This window comes from Mchenga conophoros, linkage group LG13 (genome assembly GCF_057382185.1).
Source record: "Mchenga conophoros isolate Kocher_MC1m ecotype Shallow Benthic linkage group LG13, M_conophoros_male_GT1.1, whole genome shotgun sequence".
NCBI lineage: Eukaryota > Metazoa > Chordata > Actinopteri > Cichliformes > Cichlidae > Mchenga > Mchenga conophoros.
Genome location: NC_140538.1, coordinates 31,300,306 through 31,319,436, shown reverse-complemented (window position 1 = coordinate 31,319,436; position 19,131 = coordinate 31,300,306). Strand labels below are relative to the sequence as shown.

Below are 19,131 nucleotides of genomic sequence, written 5' to 3'. Positions count from 1 at the left end.
CCAGCAGTGACTCAGATAATGTGGAATTCAATATCTCATATATCGATGTCATATCTTTCCACTGCTACCTGCTTCTGAATTCAGTGAACATCTGTCCCAGCCACATACAAGGTTAAACAGGCTCTAGCACTTACCCATAAAATCTCAGCATTTTTTTTTTCACTTGGGAATTTGTAGTTCCTGCATCAAGGCAGAGACACAAAGAAAGTCATTATGCCTCACAGTTTCTGCCTCTCACCTTGAAACCATACAACATGAAAACAGCAGCACACACAACGAATAATTTCTACTCTTACAGACCCCGGCGAGGATATGAAGGGGCTCTCTGAACACCAGGCCCAGCGTGGTTTGATCAAAAGGGTGAGGACATCAGCATGACTATTTCCTGTCCCCAGCTAACGAGTAAATTACCATCACTTATTCCGTCACTCTTGTCACAGACCGCTGCTCTCATGTAGCTGACCTCAGAGAAAGAGCGAGAGAGAAAACTATTTGCAGAACAGATGGCAGCCTTTGCTCCAGGCCAGTGAGGGGTGGGGGAAATGAAAACTATTTATGCTAGTCAGAAAAGAAAGCAAAAAGCTTCACCCAAACTGGAAAATTAACTGTGGGGTTGTTTCAAAATACTAACATAATTCAGCTTCAGGGGAGAAAGGACAGCAATGATGTAATCTGTGAGGTAATCACTTTATAGAAGATGGGTGTAACTCGACTGATATTATATGGTGAAAGGGAGTCCACACTTCTTTGGGCTGTGGTTGTTGGAGTATAAATGTATTGTGGATATCCTGGATTTAGTGCATTTCAGTGCTGCTAAAGTTTGTGCTTAACCTAAAACGATACATCTTTCAACTTTAACTTTTTTAGTGTTAGGGCTAAAATAAGAGTGTAGAAGTAATCAGTATATGTACAGATGATCAGAGCTTGATCACAGAACAATCTGTTGATTTTAAAATAACAGTCTCGTTCATTGCAGCTAAAAGTAAGTCTTGCATTTAATTAAGTTTGGGGTGTGGCTGTCCAGTGTTGTGAAAGACAATTTTAAATCCTTCCACAAGGGGTGACCATAAGGGGGGACTTGCATTACTAACTTGCATTGGAGCTTTTCAGACGGTTTGTGAGGGTGAAAGCAAAAGAGTGCTTGCTGTTGCACGGCTGAACAATGTAGAAAGTGTAACGAAGTATTCCCAAAAAAGCGACTTCAAACTGTATGTCATCAGTGAAACTGCATCATATCCATCATGTGAGGAGGAAATGTGTACAGATCTCACTCAGTATATTAGCATTGTCGTGAGCCACGTGGATGACCACACAGGGTGTATGTTGTCCTTGTTGCAGGAGATGTCTTTCAGCCATCATTTAGTTTCCTTTCATTAATCATTTTCACCAACCTCAAAACTGCCAATTAGTCTAACAAGCTTAGTGAGGAGGTGACACACCCTCAGGGCCCATGGGGAGAAAAAGAGGGACTCTTTCTGAGTCATTTCTCCTGCTGCTGACACACACACACACACGCACACACACAAACACACAAACACACAGAAGCAGTAGAATTTTTGACTTTATAGACAGAATTTAATTAAAGTTATTTAGTTTAGGGTTAGAATGTGGAACTAAGGTTTTCTTTTTAAGTTGGGCAGTGAATAGTCAGATGGAGGTCCAGATGTGTGGCTTATCTTCAGTCAGTTTCCTTTGTATGGTTTATCCAAACATATCTATGCATGTATGTGCATGTGTGTTTGAGTACAGTATGTAAACTTCTGCTATGCTGCCTGTGAGACGGGCTTTGTAGTTGATAGATGGATGCCCCTATCATCTGCTCGGCAAGAATAGTGCCTTGTCTAATTACATGCTTTTGGCTGGTCTCCTTTATAAACATACACAAAGACCTTTAAGCGCGCACACACACACACACACACACACACACACACACACACACACACACACACACACACACACACACACAATTTCATAATTAGGTCAAGTATATAGACGAAAAGTATTTCTAAACTGTCTCCTGAAAATATCAGTTGTTAAGTGACATTTCACATTAATTTCACATTAACAGCTGGTCAGATGTACCCACATGTTCTGTGGTATGCTCAAGTACTTTTGATTTTGTAGTTTTGGATACATGCCTTTACACAGAATTCCCAGTTTGATATGTACCTTGTAGGGGTGCAACGATACACAAAATTCACGGTTCGGTTCGATACTTTGGTATCACGGTTCGATATTTTTTCGATACAAAAAAAATGTTCATGCCTTTTTAATTTGTCATTTATTAAAATTATAAATATATATTTTAACTCAAAAGTACAGTTTTTAAATTTAATGTTGCTGAAACAAAAGTAATTAAAAAAAAAATAAAAATCTCAGGGCTCTCAAAATTTCAAAATCCCTGGTAGCCCTTCGGGCAGGGACTCTTCCGTTTTTGGTAGCCCAAAATAAATTTAAGTAGCCCGAATAAAAAAGGGAGCAATTTTTTGATTAATGTTTTGTTTCCTTTACAATATTATACATTAAAGTATAATATTGTAAAGGAAACAAAACATTAATCAAAAAATTGTTGAAAAACAAATTACAACATTGTATAAAAATTACAATCATCAACTCAAATACTTGGTTCTAATTGAACAGAAATGTCTATGAACTTGTAAGAACTGTGTAGGACATGAATCAGTCTGTGTCAGATCCTGAATTTGAAATTTCCACTGAAGTTACGGGTAAGAGGCAAGTGGAACCAAGATCGAGGCCATTTGCTTTTTGAAGTTTGCAAAGACTGCTAAATTGTGCCAGTGGTAGTTCACTCTTTGCAACATAGTAGCTGTTCTAAACAGATTTTTCGGGTTTATTTTTAGTATGTTATTTGCAATTGGTGTTTGTTCTGGGAAAGATATTGCAGACTGAGCAATAATGCATTTCTTGCATTTCTCATGCGTTCTAATGTGGGCCTTTCTTAATATGACTGGTCCCAGTAACAAAGGCGCTTGTCGACTCAGAAATCGAGGGAAAACCAACAACACACCCGGCAGAACATTATGTTATTTACACGGGTGCACATAAGTGGTCCGCATGTGCGCATTCGCTGTCAAAATAAAAGACGAGCACCAGATAAGAAGTTGCAGCGCGCGTTTGCGTCCATATAAAAAGCAGTGTTTTTGTCCTAGAGTGGGATTTTCACGGCACATTCTGCACCACATCTCTGTGCGTTCATCATTTGTTTGAAGCCAGCTCACCTCCTGCAACCACTTTTCTGAGAATACGTGCTTCTTTTGTGGTTCAGCCTGCTGACATTTCTTTGGAGGTGGAGGAACACCAAAGTAATTGCTTAAAGGAGCTTCTTCGACATCTTTAAGAGTTCTAAACAAATGTCTGTCCTCCTCCAGAAAATCCTATGTATGCAAACACGCGTTGCAACTTCATATCTTGTGCGCGTTTTTTTTTTTTTTTTTTTTTTGACAGCGAATGCGCACCTGCGGACCACTTATGTGCAGCCCTGGTTATATAGCTCGTCATATTGCAGCCACAGAAATTATTTTGTTCATGAAACCATAACGCTGCACTTTCTTTTTGCCTTATAGTCTGATTTGTCATAACTTTTCTGTTTTGTGGTAAGCTTTTCTTTGGCTGTCACTTCTTCACCCTGACCTGTCTTATTTGGCTCAGCAGAACTAAAATATATATCCTGCTGCTTTTACACACGCACACATAACGGTCAGCGATTCTCTGCGCGATCAACCTCTCACATGTTTAAGCTGCGGGAGATTTCACTTGTCATGTTTGCATAGTAAGCTAACGATTGATAAGACGATGTCAGAGGAATTGGTGCGCAAATGATCGTCACTCACCAATCAGTGCTGTCGCTCTCTATACACAGTTCGCACGATTGCAAAGTGAAAGCAAAAAACAAGCGCAAATTCAAACGCGATTTCAATATGTCACATATTGACAGTGGCTCACCGCCAATGACATAATTACCCAGCTACATTTCCGAAAGAATGCAAAAGCATTGACATATATTTTTCCTTCCTACAATAGCCCGACGGGCAGGGCAGAGATAGATTTTGGTAGCCCGACTGAAAAAATCGCTAGCCCTGGGACGTCAGGCAGGCGATTTTGCGAGCCCTGTATCTGATTGAGGAATCACTCATCTTTGGAAAAGAGAGTTTGTTACAGAGAAATGGCTCTTTCCAAAATAAAAGCTATACTATCCGCTTCTTCTGGGCTATATTCTCAGCAGCATATTGTAGCGGGCCAGGGCTGTTCGGGGTTCTGTTTGTACAGTTATGTTTTGTTTATGTTGCCATAGTGACGGGTGACGCCCTCTCGCTGCGACGGTGTGTCCTTCCGGGGTCAGAGGGCGCCCTGTGTGTTGTTGTTGTTGTTGCTGTGCGGTTGCCGCGCTGAGCAGTTAGCTAGCGGCAGTGTTCTTCTGCAGATGTCAATAAACGGCTGTGCTCCCTGGCTAGCTCACGGGAAGCAAGACCAAACGATACCTCCGTCTCCTCCTTGTCTGAGCTCGCCACAATATTAAACATATCAGGTCCCCATAAGAAGAATCATGTGCTAATGGCTGTCTAAATGACTCGGGTAAAGTTTGTAGCATGCATGCTTGTTGTTTTGTCTGCTTCCACTTGTCTTTGCACTAGGATGATGTCGGAGTAAATTAGCAGTCATATTCGTTGTGTTCCCACTAGTGCTGTCAGCATTAATCTCGTTGAAATGACGTTAACGCCACAACACGGCAAATCTCCGTTAACGAGCTACCCCTGATCGCCTGTGCGTGGGGCTAGACGGCCAACACGTTAACGAGCTAACTGCGCTAACACACTAGTTCACACCAATGTAATTGAGCATTGCGTGGCACATCCAACATACTGTTTTACTTTAGTCCATGACGCGCTTACCTTCAGGGTCATACTTCACATGAAAACCAAAATAATTCCAAACGCCAGATCTGAATGAGGGTGGGGGAGGTTCAATTTGCCATGTTGCAAGGAGAGCTTAACTTCTGTCTCGCTAGCTTGCCCTTCGCTCTTCCTTCTGACGATGCTGTCTGTGGCTGTATCCCAATTCAGATTCTGCAGCCTTAAAGTACGCAGCCTCAACGATCCTCAAGGGCCGCATACTTAAAGACCGCTAAGGCCGGAAGTGCGAGGCTTGTGAAATGGGACTGTCTAGCCTCCGTTGCGCTGCCCAGGTTGCCTAGCAACCATGATACTAACAGCTGGAAACGTGTCGTACAGCTTTGTTTGACAGAAATGAAGGAGAAAATCTTTTGTTCATTTGTTTGTTTCTTTCTACATGAGCTTTGATCATTCTCTGTAGGATTAAGCTCAGCTATTGAACGGCGTATATTTTAAAGTAAAGGCTTTAAAACCAAGTTAGTACAAACGTCACTAATGTCACATAACTTTGCCGACATGTGGCCAACAGTAATGTTTTAATGTTCTTCGTTATTAAACATTTGCACATAAATAAGTGACATAATATTCAGTACTTACTTAAAGTTTACTCTTCGGGCGCCCCTCATCCGCCGTTTTTTTTTTTCCGGCAAATTTATCCACACGCACCGCTGCGCTATGCATTCTGGGATATGTTGGGCCACGAAGTCTACACTGCCACAGCCTTAAAATTCAGGGAAATGAAGGACGCAGTTCAGGGCCGCATTTCGAGCAGCCTTTGAATTGGGACAGCCTTCGGCGCGCCGCTGTGACGTAATCGGTCTTGAAATGCGGCCTTTAAGGCTGCAGACCCTGAATTGGGATACAGCCTGTGTTGAGCGCTCAGTGGATCTGCGCTCGACAGTGCAGCCTAGGCGGAGTAATCGAACGCAGATTCACTGAGCGCTCAACACAGACAGCATCGTCAGAAGGAAAGTTGATAAAATAAATTACAAATTTTGTATTGTTCGATACATATGCGTACCGAACCGAAAGCACTGTATCGAACGGTTCAATATCGATACAAGTATCGTTGCACCCCTAGTACCTTGTTTTTGGAATAATGGTTTCTCAGTTAGAAAGAGGAAATACAAAAAAAATCCACTTTTAAATTAATTTGTTTCAAATTACTTTTTAAGCATGTTCATGGGTCAAATTCGTTGGTATCACAGAAAATTGCTAATACAAACCAAATGTGCATGTGATGTGTATTTCACTTGGGATACTGAAAAGCACATTATATGTGCAGGACATTTATGTAGTCAAAATAATCCCTGTTAGCAACAGTTTAGGCCAAATGCTGTTTCTCACATTTTTTTTCTTTGTCTTATTATTATCACCCGTGTTTTGTTACCCAGCTGTGTTCCCTTCCACTTCCCATACCTGCCTGAGTGTATAGAGGTGTTTTCTCCTCAGTGTTTGTCTCAGCATCTGCGCGTACGAGTTCCCGGTAAAGCCTGGGTTCCTTTGCCTTGTGGGTTTTGTACTTCTTGGACTGTTTCCACAACTTTATTAAAAGGTGCATTTTGAGTTAACTGTCCTGTGTTTCTCAGGCCCATGCTTCATGACAGGGTAAGAGTCATAAGATGACTTGTTTCAGACAGTTTATGAACTGAGAGTCCATCTTAAGGCAAAGCATAGGCTAAATAAAGAAATAATGGGTCAAATAAAAATAATTTGGGGGGATACATTTGCAAGCAAGCAAGCAAGGATACATTTGCTTAATTATAAAGAGACTAAAAGAGAGGAACAAAAACATTTCAGCGTACACTCCTGGACTGCTGTGTCAAACTGTGCCCCTCAATGCGTTGTCAGAATAGATATGTAATGACCTGTTCACCAGTCCTGCTGTAGGGGTGATGTTTTGGGTCTCCTATAGCAGCTGCGTGCATAATAAATACATTGGTTCTGGAATTATTTTTTCTAACTGGATTCATAAATTGCTGTAAAAACTCTGAGAATATATAATTAAGACAAAAGGCAGCTCTAACTGAACCGTTTGCCATGTGTAACCGCTGTCTATACTAACACTGAGCAGAGACATTTAAATGCTTTACAGAATCTCTGAACAATAGAAGTACATTTAAAATGAAGAAAATCCAAGTCTGTTATATCCATATGCTTTGATGTTCCTTTTTTGTATGGGTGACATCTTTCTATCATCACTTATTCTCAATCTGTCTTTCTGTTTTCCTCTTTCTCTGTACCCTGGACTTCATGTGGTGTCCTAGCCAACTGCATCCCTCAGTGCCATAATGGAGGAATGTGCCTCAGGCCTCAGCACTGTGTCTGCAAACCTGGCTCAGAGGGGAAGGCATGCGAACAGAAGACTGTACCCACACACTCCTTTCCACCGCGGCCTGGGAACGGACCCACCAACGGGCACAACACTGGTCACACAAGCGGGCACACCACTGGTCATACTAATGGACACACTTCTGGCAACACCAATGTACACAGTGTGGTACCCCAGCGGCCAATACCTCAGCAAGTGCCTCCTAATGGTTATGGCTCTGGCCCCTCTCCATCTAACAACATGGGCCAGATGAAACTAACTGTCAAGCCAGCCCCGCAGTTTGTGCGGCCACATTACATACAGCAACACATCCAACAGCAGTAAGTATCTTTGATTCAATCTTTCAATACATTTTTCCATGAAACGTCTTCACACCGCCACATCCCTAATTTGCTTTGGTAATAAACATTAATTTGTTTCCCACATATAGCTCCTGTGATAGACAAGCTTCTGGAAGTCATAAACCACATAAAAAAAAATAACAAAACCAAAAATGCATTTATGCATTTGTGTCAGATTTGTAGGCAGCATTTTCATGATGAAATTCTCTCATCACATCCCAGAGATCTTCTGTTGGATTGAGCTCTGCTGATTATGGAGGCCATTTAGTAAATTTATATTATAAAATCAGTCTGAGCTTTGTTACATGGGGTGTTATCCTTCAGAAAGTAGACATGTACTCTGTGGTCATCAAGGTTTCAGCAAGAACAGTCAGGTAGGTGGCGATGATTAAATGATACTCAGTTTGTACTTACAGGTTACAAGTTTTCCAAAAACGGATGTTCTCCTCCTATCTTATGTAGATGCTATACCTCCACCAGTTGGTGGTATACAGGGAGTGCAGAATTATTAGGCAAGTTGTATTTTTGAGGAATAATGTTATTATTGAACAACAACCATGTTCTCAATGAACCCAAAAAACTCATTAATATCAAAGCTGAATGTTTGTGGAATTAGTTTTTAGTTTGTTTTTAGTTTTAGCTATTTTAGGGGGATATCTGTGTGTGCAGGTGACTATTACTGTGCATAATTATTAGGCAACTTAACAAAAAACAAATATATACCTATTTCAATGATTTATTTTCACCAGTGAAACCAATATAACATCTCCACATTCACAAATATACATTTCTGACATTCAAAAACAAAACAAAAACAAATCAGCGACCAATATAGCCACCTTTCTTTGCAAGGACACTCAAAAGCCTGCCATCCATGGATTCTGTCAGTGTTTTGATCTGTTCACCATCAACATTGCGTGCAGCAGCAACCACAGCCTCCCAGACACTGTTCAGAGAGGTGTACTGTTTTCCCTCCTTGTAAATCTCACATTTGATGATGGACCACAGGTTCTCAATGGGGTTCAGATCAGGTGAACAAGGAGGCCATGTCATTAGTTTTTCTTCTTTTATACCCTTTCTTGCCAGCCACGCTGTGGAGTACTTGGACGCGTGTGATGGAGCATTGTCCTGCATGAAAATCATGTTTTTCTTGAAGGATGCAGACTTCTTCCTGTACCACTGCTTGAAGAAGGTGTCTTCCAGAAACTGGCAGTAGGACTGGGAGTTGAGCTTGACTCCATCCTCAACCCGAAAAGGCCCCACAAGCTCATCTTTGATGATAGCAGCCCAAACCAGTACTCCACCTCCACCTTGCTGGCGTCTGAGTCGGACTGGAGCTCTCTGCCCTTTACCAATCCAGCCACGGGCCCATCCATCTGGCCCATCAAGACTCACTCTCATTTCATCAGTCCATAAAACCTTAGAAAAACCAGTCTTGAGACATTTCTTGGCCCAGTCTTGACGTTTCAGCTTGTGTGTCTTGTTCAGTGGTGGTCGTCTTTCAGCCTTTCTTACCTTGGCCATGTCTCTGAGTATTGCACACCTTGTGCTTTTGGGCACTCCAGTGATGTTGCAGCTCTGAAATATGGCCAAACTGGTGGCAAGTGGCATCTTGGCAGCTGCACGCTTGACCTTTCTCAGTTCATGGGCAGTTATTTTGCGCCTTGGTTTTTCCACACGCTTCTTGCGACCCTGTTGAGTATTTTGAATGAAACGCTTGATTGTTCGATGATCACGCTTCAGACGCTTTGCAATTTTGAGACTGCTGCATCCCTCTGCAAGATATCTGACTATTTTTGACTTTTCTGAGCCTGTCAAGTCCTTCTTTTGACCCATTTTGCCAAAGGAAAGGACGCTGCCTAATAATTATGCACACCTGATATAGGGTGTTGATGTCATTAGACCACACCCCTTCTCATTACAGAGATGCACATCACCTAATATGCTTAATTGGTAGTAGGCTTTCGAGCCTCTACAGCTTGGAGTAAGACAACATGCATGAAGAGGATGATGTGGACAAAATACTCATTTGCCTAATAATTCTGCACTCCCTGTAAAGGAAGAGTCATTCTTCCTTTTGTGGAGTTTTGTACAGCAGTTGCCATTTTTTTCCAAAGCTTTTTTCCTTTTCTTGGTTGCCAGGTCAATACATCTTCTCTGAAGAGTCTCGACAGAAGACATGCTATTGACACAAAACATTGAACCTACTGAAATACATTAATCTTGCTGATATTAGTGAAAAAATCATGTATGTGTGCATCAACAATGAGATTTGTCTTTTATACTTTTATTCAGAATAAAAGAAAAATTCTGTCTTTTATTCTGTTATTCATAACAGAGTTCCATTTTGGGATGATTGCTATCCTCTAGGGCTGCCACAAACGATTATTTTGATAGTCGACTAGTCACCGATTATTTTTGCGATTAGTCGACTAATCAGATCATCATCCGTTGGACGTAAAACTACAGCTTATTGCACCAGCAGCATCTGCTCTTATATAACTATCATTAGCTTACAGCTTTAAGTGTTTAAGGTCTGTGCTAACTAAAAATAAAGAAAAGATGATAGTTTATTAAATTTTAATGAAATTTGCAGATTGTTTCGGTGAAGTTTAATAAACTCCTTGCTATCTAAAATATAACAGGACACTGGAGTAAATTCTGGAGCATCTCACACTTCTGATAATCAGCTGTCTGCTTGACGTTTATTCAGCTGTGTAAAAACTATAACTTTAATCTCAGACAAACTGATTTACTCAGGAACAAATAAAATACTAAAAAAAAGCCAAACAACAACATTTTAAGTTATCTAAGTGACTCATATATATATTTAACCTGAGTAGCGAAAGACGGCGGTGGGTTTGAAAACGATTTGCGGGGAGTCCGGTGTTCTCACGGTGCTAGTGAGCCTAGCCCCCGGCTCGCTATCGAGCTAGTGGGTAACAGATGTCTCCGAAAACGTCGGAGCGCTTTTGAAAATATGTGGTGTCTTGATAAACTGAGCAGATATTTGAGGTTTACACAGCTACATTCTCGCCTGAAAATATGTTAAACGTTTATTTTGTGACCCAGAAAGAATAATAAGAGTAACATTAAAACTAACTAGCTGCCGCCATTGTTGGAAACTGCGCTGGGCCGCGCTATGAATTCTGGGACACAGCTGCTTCTTCTTCTTCTTCGGGGTTTAACGGTAGCTGACATCCTTGTACATGCAATGCTGCCATCTTCTGTTTCAGTCCGGTATTACACTCTTAAATCCTGCCACTTATTCCTGCGTCTTTTGTGATCTTACAAAGCTTCAAACGACGCGTCGACTATTAAATCAGTCGTCGACGATTTTGATAGTCGACGTAATCGTGACTAGTCGACAAATCGTGGCAGCCCTACTATCCTCTTTAGGAGTGGTTGAAGTAGATTTATTTCAGCAGTAGTCTTGTCTGGTCAAAACATTGTTTATACCACTTCAAGGTGGATATTGCCGTGTGTGTGTATTTGCATGATATGCAGGATCAATAGAGATTTAAAGAAAAGAATTTTAAAGCATTTGATTGTGAGGAAAGCTATCCGTTTAATTGCTACCAGACCTGTGTCCTCGAAATGGAAAATGTCACCTTTAAAGGTTTTGGAATAAAGAAGCACTGATGGATTTGATAGAGGTTTTTAATTTGTTTGCACGTACAACATTGTTTATACTGATAATTTATGACTGAAGCCTTTCGGGGCTTCATTAGATCAGCTGCACATTGAAGACTGTCTATGAAATGTACAGCAATAAACATGGAAATTTTGAGAACTAAAACAAAATGAAATCCAATCCAATACAAATACATCTAATCACAGCAGTTTGAGCAAACTGTAATATTTGCTGCAGGCAAAAAAACTCAACAAAAAGTTTCTGTTGAGCATCTGGAATTGTTTAACTCTGTGTAGCATCATAATGAAGAGCTGGACCTTTCTCCGGTATGTTCCCTTCAGGACCATTTTGAGCAAATCGCGAGCATTTAATCAGCTTCTTAATCCTATAATTAGAATTTTCTATTGTGTAGAAAAACAACATGCTGTTGTAATTGCTTTTCTTTTTCTTATGTTAAGATATCTCTGGGATTAAATGTGCAGTTATATTCATGTATAGCGATAGAAAAGAGAGTTAACATTAAAGTGGGCTGTGTGTGGCCTGTGTGATGTCAGAGGGGAGGGGAAGCCATCTGCCATGACCGGTTAGGAGTAAGGGGAAGAAAAGAGAGAAAAAGACAAACTGTTGGAGACACTTTAGTAATTACTAATAGTGATGTAGGAGAGACAAAAGAGGTAATGCTCAGTGTATCATGGAAAACCTCCAGCAGCATAACTAATAAAAGGTCTCAGGGACACTTCATCCAGCCCTAACCACAAGCTTTGCCAGTGAAGATGAAATATATGAAATATGGTCCCTTCTTCTAGTCCCTGTCAGCATTCTTGATCAGCTGAATGCTTTTCAGGAAGTTTTAGAGCATCTTGAATTATAGTAGTCCAGCCTAAAAGTTATAAATGCATGAAATAGTTTTTCAGTGTCACTCTGAGATTGAATGTGTCTGATTTAAGCAATATGAAAAAGGCAGTCCTACATGTTTGTTTGATTTGCACATTGAAGGATTTCATTGTTTAGAATCCTGTCCTGTCTGGCAGCTTTTGCAATCAGAATTATTATCTGAATGCATTGTTGTGCTGAACATATTTTTCTTTATCCTTTTGTGTTTTGTGTTCTTTTGCTTATTACGTGTTATAGTATTACAGTGTAAAAGACAGGACAGACAGGGGGAAAAGGAGGGGGAATAGGGTGAAATATAATAAAAGGATAGAGTACAAATAGAAATTCACAATGTATTGCCTACTGCCGCACCTGTAAGAAAAAACAAATATACAAGGAACACAAAAATACAGATACTGTCACAGTCCTGGGTCGTCTGACCGGTGTTTTGAGTTTCCCTGTATTGTCAGTGTTGGGGAGTAATGGAATACATGTACCGGCGTTACATATTTAAAATACAAAATATTAGTAACTGTATTCCCTTAAAGTTACCGTTTAAAAAGGTGGTATTCAGAATACAGTTACTTTGTTGAAATAGATGGATTATACAGCGGTCTCTTCCTGTTTCATATGTTAGGCTGTTCCCTCTCTATTTTTGGTAATTCCACGCCGGTGGAAACAAACAACACGCATTAAGAGGCTCTAATGCCTGGGTCTCAATCTCGCGGCCCATGTCACTTCTACCTCCGCATAATGACGTGAAGAAATATTTTGAAAAATTATTATTCAAAAAATTATTTAATATGAAGGCAATAGGCAAAGTGTTACAGGCATAGCCCTAAAGAATGTAGCTTCATGGGCAGTGTAGTCTGTGCTGCAGGGAGAATGGACTGCCATACCCGTTATGTGTCTGTGAGCGCAAATGAGGGAGAAAAAAGAGTGGAAAAGTACGAGCTGTCACCGACCAGAAACGGGAGATGGAAGCATGTAAATATAATAATAACCACTGCAGCCAAAAAGAGTGCCTGACGAGCCCAGTTGTAAGTAAGCTACTAAGACTCGACTGTACACTGTGTTCGTTTTTTCCTCCGAACCAATAAGTTCTGTTTGAGCAGCCTTTCAATGCCTCTCTCTGTCTCTCGCAAGCACAGTTGACATAGACAACAAAGTAAAACTAGTTTTTGGCGACAAGCCCGACAGGGAACCAACGTATTAGCCAGAGGTCCCTTTATTACGGTTCGGAGCTGTAGAGCTGTTTTATACAGGGTGGGCCATTTATATGGATACACCGTGATAAAATGGGAATGGTTGGTGATATTAAAGTCCTGTTTGTGGCACATTAGTATATGTGAGGGGGCAAACTCCTCAAGATGGGTGGTGACCATGGTGGCCATTTAGAAGTCGGCCATCTTGGATACAACCTTTTTTTTTTTTTTTTCAATAGGAAGAGGGCCATGTGACACATCAAACTTATTGGTAATGTCACAAGAAAAACAATGGTGTGCTTGGTTTCAATGTAACTTTATTCTTTCATGAGTTATTTACAAGTTTCTGACCACTTATAAAATGTGTTCAATGTGCTGCCCATTGTGTTGGATTGTCAATGCAACCCTCTTCTCCCACTCTTCACACACTGATAGCAACACCGCAGGAGAAATGCCAGCACAGGCATCCAGTATCTGTAGTTTCAGATGCTGCACATCTCGTATCTTCACACCATAGACAATTGCCTTCAGATGACCCCAAAGATGAAAGTCTAAGGGGGTCAGATCGGGAGACCTTTTTGTTTTGCCCATTCTGCAAATTCTGTGCGCTGATCTGGGTCGTCCTCGTTGAGATGCTGCAGCAGCTGGAGTTTGTAAGGGTGCCATTTGTGAGTAGCCAATATCCTCCGAAGGGATGTTCGACTAATGCCACTCTCCAGTGACATGCGGCGAGTGCTATGCTGTGGGCTCTTGCTGAGTGAAGCTAGGACAGCCACTGATGTTTCTTCATTAGTGACAGTTTTCTTCCGTTCACATTTTGGCAAATTCAACACTGAACCAGTTTCCTGAAACTTAGCAAGCAGTTTGCTGACTGTAGCGTGGGAGATGGGAGGTCTCGTAGGGTGTCTTGCATTGAAATCTTCTGCAATGACCCGGTTACTGCGTTCACCAGATATCAACACAATTTCGATCCGCTCTTCACATGTTAACCTCTTCGACATGTCAATGGCTGTGAACAAAGAGAAACTTGTAAATAACTCATGAAAGAATAAAGTTACGTTGAAACCAAGCACACCATTGTTTTTCTTGTGACATTACCAATAAGTTTGATGTGTCACATGGCCCTCTTCCTATTGGAAAAAAAAAAAAAAAAAAAAAAGTTGTATCCAAGATGGCCGACTTCTAAATGGCCACCATGGTCACCACCCACCTTGAGGAGTTTGCCCCCTCACATATACTAATGTGCCACAAACAGGGCTTTAATATCACCAACCATTCCCATTTTATTACGGTGTATCCATATAAATGGCCCACCCTGTATACGTACGGAATAGTTTCCTATATGAGATTGCTGCTAAAAGTGCAGCCGTCCACCCTACTGTTACTCATTTTATATTAAGATTTAAAAATCTAGTTGGTATTGGTATAGCAAGTAGCCTTCAGTAATAGTAATAAATCACACAGCAATAGTACATTCATGTAGTTGTAAAAAGCATGATAATATATTAAGCAATCCAAAGTATTCAGAATATGTTACTCTCATTGAGTAAGGAACGGAATACGTTACAAAATACATTTTAGGGCATGTATTCTGTATTCTGTAATCTGTAGTGGAATACAGTTTAAAAGTAACCTTCCCAACACTGTGTATTGTGATGTTCATTGTTTAACTTTATTTAGTCATCTTAAGCTCCAAGGTTGTTCGGTTTGAGTTCTTTGTTTATTAGATCCCTTTATGTCATCACCCCTGTGTCCCTTGTAGGAATGGGTATCGTTTAGGTTTTATCCGATACCGGTGCCAAACTGGTACTTTTGAAACAGTGCTGGTGCTTAAACCGGTGCTTAAAGAATGGAGAACACAAAATTGGTCCAAAATCCTCTCATGTTCAGCTGTTTTTTTTGTAAAAAGATAACAATGTTAGCCTTTTCTGCAGCTATGGGGCATATATGGTATCACTCTTAGCTGGAAGCAGTGCTTAAACAATGGAAAAAACACAAACTTTGTCCAAAAACCTCTCATGTTTAACTGTTTTCCACTTTTTCTTTGGTCATTTTAGCCTTTTTGGCCAGGGTGAAGGGAGTATCTGCCATCAAACAAGAAGACAGCCGCATGTAGCTATGATGATGTTTGCTAGTTCACCTTACATGCATTAATGTAATAACGTGGTTAGCCTACTCAACGTAAATTACACACGAACAACATGAAGCTACTCACGCAGAGAAGAACGGCTGCTGCTGCCATCATCATCCGTCATCATTTCTGCTACACTGGCAGGGCTAGGGGCCAGGACTCTCCTCTTTGTGTTTTTGGGGGATGTTGCTAACTCCGGGTCCGATAACAGACAACCCACCCGCAGTAGATGCGCTCGGTGTGAGGTCTCACAGCAAGCTATCAAATACGGCGCATTTCTCGGCTTTTAAAAAAAACGCTATGCGTCGCCAGGTGTTTCATCAGATTCGAGGTGTTACCTCCTTTGACAGTATCACAGTATCAGCTTAAAGCACTTGTTGCAGGCTGCTGAGTTTGCATATTTTGCTGTGAAGTACAGCCAGACTTTTGACCGCTTTGCCTTGGTCATTTTTAATCTGTAGCTCTGCTCTAAAAGAACGCACGTACCTGGCCCCGCCTACTATCCTCGGAAACGTAAAATGATTGGCTAGAATCTAAAGTGTATCACAGCTCAGGAAAAAAAAGCACAGAAATAAAGCACCGAAATGTGCGCTGCTTTTCGGTCTGGTTACTACCGTTTATGTCAGAACCGGTGCCATCATGGCACCGGATACCGGTACCCATCCCTAGTCCCTTGTTGGTTCATGTGTCTTAACCTGTCATGTGTCATGTCTGCGTCCCGTTATGTTCCTGCTTTATTTTGAAAGTCTTTCATTGTGCTTATTGTTACCTTTCCCCATGGTGTCATAATGTCATTCTAGTCAGCTGTTTCCCCACACACCTCCTGTGTGTATTTAGTCTGTGTGTTTTCTTTCAGTCTTTGTCAGGTTGTCTGTTTGCTTTCATGTCTAGCCATGTCATGTCTCAGAGTTCTTTGTACTGATCAGGTTTATGTTTATGTTTGGTTTATTTCATAGTTCCATAGTCGCATGTACCTGTTCAGTTTCATATCAGTGTCTCTCGTCAGAGTTTTCATAATTGTTTAGTTATTTCCCAGTTTGGGTTTCAGGTTAGGATTTGCCCTGTTCACTCTTGCTTTGTTTTTGTGTTCATGTTTTGTCAGCCAAATAAATGGCTCGCCTTTTGTTTAAAACTCAGTTCCGTCTCCTACCGTGTCTGCATTTGGGTCCCACCTTTCACTTGTTGTGTGAGTGTGGATGTGAGTGAGAGATTGAGAGTCAGTGTTTCTGTATGTGTCTTTGTCACAAACATACTTGATAAACAGGGTGGGAAGCCGCAATATCTGTCCCCCAGAGCCAGAGGCAGAAAGAGATGGAACCAGGACAACCGTACCATCTGCAGCCCCCAAGAGTACCGAAGATCTGAGTCCGTACATCTCTGTAACATCTGCATATTCATCCAAGCAGGAGAGGGAGGGACGCCCTACATGGGGTGAGAATCGACATTACCAAAGGTGAAATGCAGTAAACTCCACTAGATACTGACCACCCCGGTGCGAGTCAAGAACAGGCTCCCAGGGGCCCAGGCACCCACGAATCACCAGGCGTCCTGCAGAGCCCCCTTTCGACAAGGAGGAGGTCCAAGCCACCTGAATCCACCGAGAGAAAGGGCCAACGACCACACGACAACACCCAACCTCAACAAGCAACCCACATCCCTGGGAGGGGCAGAAGCATCCAGCGAGCATAAGCCGTCCTGAACCAGCAGCAAACCGGGACGATGCCAAAGCCCAGGACAAACTTTCTGCAGACCCCCGTCTCAGACAGGGTATGAGAAACAGTGGTGCAGGAAGATGTCCCCCCCCCCTCCTAGTGTCTAAGGCGCGATGTTGAGTGGGTATGTTGTGGAATGTACAGGATGAGCATGACTGTGTGAAAACTAGAGTGTTGTTAAAGTTGAGGCTAACGTCTCGTGCTGTCAGTGACCTTGAAAGTGGAAATATTCTAAAGATTTCACATTACGTTTGTCAGAAACTCACGTTTCATTTGAAGGCAGCTCTGGCTTTATTTTCACCTATTTTAGAAGTGATGCCAGGAGATTGTTGCACAACTTTTCCATGTTTCAACTTCAAGAGTGACCCACTTGGCAACACGCCCATGCCTCTAACAATGTTGTTTTCCACATCTGGAATATTGTTGAGCGCATGGAGAGTCTTGATATAAAGTATCAATGGACACCGTTGCTTTTTTTCCTTTGTAACTTCTCATAGTTGGAGTCCGGGAGATACTAACGAATATAATCTGCTGATGATTAGTAGAAATCCTTGATATGGTTAATGATAAGGCCTGCAAACAAACTGTATTGCTGATACAAACACATGGACTGTTCAGTGTGTTTTTCCAAACATGGATTGCTTACTGTGAAGACTGTTATTGCAGTTTGGATGGCCAGTACTCTCCTTCTCCAGCAGTCAGTGTAATAATAGGTAAAATTTCTGCCGGCACTTTCATATGTGGACTTGAAATGCCATTAACTAAAGCTGTGGGTAAGACTTGGGTTTGGTTTGCCTGTCACTATAGCAGATGACTGGAGAAAGTGCAGTCGCATCAGACACGATAAAAACTGTCCCGATGCCTTGTCTGGTCCAATTGTTGAAAGTAGATTTAAAACAATTTTCCCCTTTTCAGGTTTGTGTTACAGCAAAATGTTGATGGAAATGTCCAGAATGACCAGCGTGTCCGCTTAATGTTGGCATGTTAGAAGATGAATATTTCTAGTATGTTAATGAACACATTTTGTGTGCAGTGTTTAAGATGCACTCTGCAAAACGTTAAGAGGAGTTTTTTGTTTAATGTCCTGCACAGGCACACATAATTGCTACCAGACCTGTGTCCTCGAAAGCTGTTCTTGATTTGCAGAAAGCATTTATCTCTCACAAGGACCTATTCTCCTTTTGGTTCAAGCAGAAGAGTGGTTATGTCATAGAGTACAATACAAAATATAGTATTAATTCCCCATTCCTTGTTAGGTCATTTGTGTGGAATACAGATAATTAATATTTTTTTCTACAACAATGCTGACCAAATTTATCTACACATATCTACACATTTTTTAACTGATACACAACCTGGATTATTACATGGATTGTTATGTTGTTTTGGGGGTATGCCATTTGCCTCTGTCAAAAACAGAGAAAAGTAAAACACTTAACGTAAGCTCAGATTTACAAGAGACCTTATCACTAGAACTGCTAGTGTTCCAAAATCTCCAGAAGTGGTCATTTTAACCGCTCCTGCAACAGTAGGAATAATGGCAAAGGCATAATTTCTAATCAAAACTGATAAACAAAGGGTACAACAAATAACGTGACAACTAACACATCTAAAAAAAATAGAATAAGAACGTTCTGAAAGGTTGAAAATAACTTTTGGATAACATCAGGATTAATTGCACTAAAATAATGACAAAATAAAAACAGGTCAGTTTTAAATTTCAGGTGATTGCCTGAATTGGAAAACTGACCTTACAGCTGGCTACAGAAATGCAAGAAACACATTTTAAATAATTATTGTATAGAGTTTATCATCACGTCCACATCACCAAACTTGCAGCCTCTGCACATTGCTCCGCCTAAATCTGAAGCCCTTCCCCTCCTTAGCTCTCCATGCTCTGACCTACACCCCAAAATCCCATCCTCAACCTGGCAAAAGAAAAAATAGTCCCCTATATATTTATCTATCAAGATTCGAGAAGTTTATTGTCATG

At 41.2% G+C, this 19,131-nt stretch overlaps 1 protein-coding gene across 6 annotated transcripts in view; it reads left to right on the top strand.

Annotated features, from left to right (window-relative positions):
- Positions 1–19,131, top strand: part of ltbp1 (latent transforming growth factor beta binding protein 1) — a 134,892-nt gene that overhangs the window by 19,216 nt on the left and 96,545 nt on the right. For all 6 annotated transcript variants that reach the window (XM_085243015.1, XM_085243014.1, XM_085243017.1 and 3 more), the window contains exon 3: positions 7,178–7,562. In XM_085243015.1, coding sequence (XP_085099141.1) covers positions 7,178–7,562 — 385 coding nt within the window. The remainder of the gene's footprint in view (positions 1–7,177; positions 7,563–19,131) is intronic.